Below are 3,210 nucleotides of genomic sequence, written 5' to 3'. Positions count from 1 at the left end.
CCATTGGTAACATGAGACAGCTAGATATTTAACTCCTAGGGTTTCACAAGATATATACCTGCTCGGGCACCTAGCCCTCCCCTCTATTCTACCTCCGCTTTCCTCCCCCTCGCGCCGCCGCCACCGCCGCCGCCTCCTGCGCAGGCAGCCCACCGCGGAGCGAGGTCGAATCAGCCATGGCAGACGCCAAGGCCACGACGGCGGTCACCCTCCGCACCCGCAAGTTCATGACCAACCACCTGCTCGCGCGCAAGCAGTTCGTGCTCGAGGTCATCCACCCTGGCCGCGCCAACGTCTCCCAAGGTCGGAGATCTCGTCCCATTCCCCTCGTTCCTTAGCTCTGTTACATTTCGTCAGCGATTTTGAAGCGTTCGTGTGCTTGTGCGCAGGCGGAGCTGAAGGAGAGGTTGTCCAAGGTGTACGAGGTCAAGGACCACAACTGCATCTTCGTCTTCAAGTTCCGCACCCACTTCGGAGGCGGCAAGTCCTCCGGATTCGGTCTCATCTACGACAACCTTGAAGCCGCCAAGAAGTTCGAGCCCAAGTACAGCCTCATCAGGGTATGGATCGTTTAGCCCTTGTCTCTTCCTCACATGGAGCTTCGTTGCGTTGTCTCGTCTAGACGTGCGCTAGTATTTGGTTCCGCTGTGCTCACCCATGGGTTGAGATGTAGTAATTTGTATTGATCTAACCATGGTTTCTTAGTCTAGTAATTTGTATTGATCTAACCATGGCTTCTTAGTCTAGATGTAGTAATTTGTATTGATCTAACCATGGCTTCTTAGTCTAGGTGAATTTTCTTGCTGCTCACTTAGTCTGCTGTGTTCGATTTGAGTTAGATAACTAGGTCTGCTCTCATTTTATGTTTCGGAAGTAAGCTGATTTGCTCAAGTTAATTGCTTGCTAGGTTAAGTCAGTCAGCAGTAGAAAATTGGATTTTGGAATAACTAATTCTTGTGGGAATGCTTATTCAACCTCTTTTGGTTGGTTGTTTCAATCCTAGTTTACAGGAATAATGCTTTAGCCAGGTTTAGTTTACCCTGCCTCTCCTTCAAAAAAAGCGTTTGGCATAGGCCCCAAACCCACCTCATACGTTGAATCAAATAGGCTACTGGTTTAGAATGCCACTATGAATGTAATACCATCGGTTGCAAAGTTGTTTTTAGACAGTTTCTGAACCAAAAGATTTATAGGGTAGATGCATTAACATGCCTATCAGTTATGTTGGTGAATTGAGAAATGAACTCAGACAATACATCCTTGTTTAACCAAAGGCTTGTCTCTGGACATTCCTCTTTGTGGTTACAATGATGGTGCTGCAGATGAGCTTACTCTGAGGCTGAACAAGTTAGTTGATTGCCTTGTTAGCATTTAGTCTTTTCTGAATTGTTAGTGTTCATCTCCAAATGTACTGATACATACCACTTGTGTTAAAGATAGTTCAAGTAACCTGTGTTAATACGTGGTATAACTAATTCCAGTACACTTTTTACTTTGTTCAACCCAATCATGTTGTGAATATGAATACTGAATGTTTGTATATGTCTTTCCTATTAAGCTGGGTACCTTTTTGCTTGCTTATGTGTGCTAGATGCTCTCATCTTCTGTGTCAGTGTTACACTCAGTTATAGTCTGTTCAATTGGACTTTCAGCACAGCTTGTTATCATTCTTGTTTTTTGGTGATATGTTCAGTACCCAAGCTTGACAGCGAATGTGCATATTTCCATAGTAGGTGCAACATGGCCGTATTTACAATTTCAAGATATTGTTTATTTTCATGCAAATTCTATGGTTGCATGTCCTCTTATTATGTTTCTGGAGTGGCTAATATCTTTGCATTCTTGTCACAACGGTCTTGCTACCAAGGTAGAGAAGTCACGCAAGCAGATCAAGGAAAGGAAGAATAGAACAAAGAAGATCCGTGGTGTGAAGGTCAGTTTTAACACAACAATTTTCACATTGATGTCAAGTTGCACTTGAATATGCTCTGTTTATTGATCGTGTGATTCATTCTATTTTCTCTGCGTTGTTTTGCACACCAAGGCCGGAGATGCCAAGAAGAAATAAGCACATTTCTGTGTTCCATCTTTTCACCATCAGCCTTTGCTTGGTTTGGGACGGTATCCCTGGGGCAATGTTGTTGAGTGCTTAATTATGACTAGAAAAGACTTTGCCATTTATGTCATCTCCTGGTATGTTAAGAGGCATTTTGTAGTATCTTATGCTAAGATTTTGAGGAAGTTGTCGGACTATCATATTATACCTGTTGTCGTTGCTCTTGGTTTTGGCCATTGAGTAGTCAAATTGCATTGTGTGGTTTATTCTCCTCAAATGTTTCCATGTTGGTGTGTGTGCATCTCAAAAGGAAATTTCCGCTACGGCTGTGAATAACGGAATAATGTGATCGATGCTATTTATTTTGGACAGTCGTTCAACTTATATGTAATCGATGCTATTTATTAGTGGGACCATGAATCGTGCTATTAATGTGTTGCTTTTCTCTCCCAATCGTTTTGTTGCATACTTATATATTATTTGTGAATTGCTACTAACGTTTTGTTTGTCTAGTGCATAGAGATGCCATTGTATGTCGTGTCCAAGGGTGAGGTTTTCGGAGTCTGCGACGACTGGGAAGAGTGTCGGAGACAGGTTCACCGTTTCAGCGATAACCCTTACAAAGGGTACACCACTTGGGTTGAGGCGGAAGCTAGATACGTGCGCTATCTAGCGAGAGAGAGGAGGGAGCGGAGGAGGAACCGAATGAAGATCAGTTTCATCGCGATGATGCTCATCGTGACCGCAACCTTTTTCTATGTGATGGTAGTTTACATATCGACTTGTAATGTGAAGACAAACTCGCGGTCTGGAGACTTGTAATGTTTTAACTTTGTTTGATATTTTGAATTTGGAGACTAATATGATGAATTGTACTTGGTGACAAATCTTCTATTGTATTCGATAAAACTGTTGTTTATATGTTGTGTTGTTTATATTCTGTGTTGTAATGTATTTTGTAACCTGTGCAAATATTAGAAAAGCAATTTTTTTTCCTAATATTCATACTAGTGGCGCACCATATTGCACTTTAGTGGTGCAGATAAATATACATTCCATACATTTCAGTGACGCATTATCTAAAAGTGCGTCATTAGTAACCCAGAGCACAAGGTACACATGACCCCTTGGAGTAACAGGAGTGGTGCACTTCT

The 3,210-nt window shown here is 42.4% G+C and overlaps 1 protein-coding gene across 1 annotated transcript; it reads left to right on the top strand.

The window, feature by feature from the left end:
* Window positions 1-231: 231 nt before the first annotated feature.
* Window positions 232-2,282, top strand: LOC123450305 (40S ribosomal protein S24-1-like; the record flags this gene model as incomplete). The annotated part of the gene is made up of 4 exons (XM_045127626.1): window positions 232-303; window positions 390-560; window positions 1,868-1,933; window positions 2,045-2,282. Coding segments are annotated over 4 exons (333 nt in total), but the record flags the coding sequence as incomplete, so codon positions are not given.
* Between the last annotated feature and the right edge of the window lie 928 nt (window positions 2,283-3,210).

The sequence above is a fragment of the Hordeum vulgare genome, chromosome 4H (assembly GCF_904849725.1).
Source record: "Hordeum vulgare subsp. vulgare chromosome 4H, MorexV3_pseudomolecules_assembly, whole genome shotgun sequence".
NCBI classification, from domain to species: Eukaryota; Viridiplantae; Streptophyta; class Magnoliopsida; order Poales; family Poaceae; genus Hordeum; species Hordeum vulgare.
This window is presented reverse-complemented; position numbering and strand designations above follow the sequence as displayed.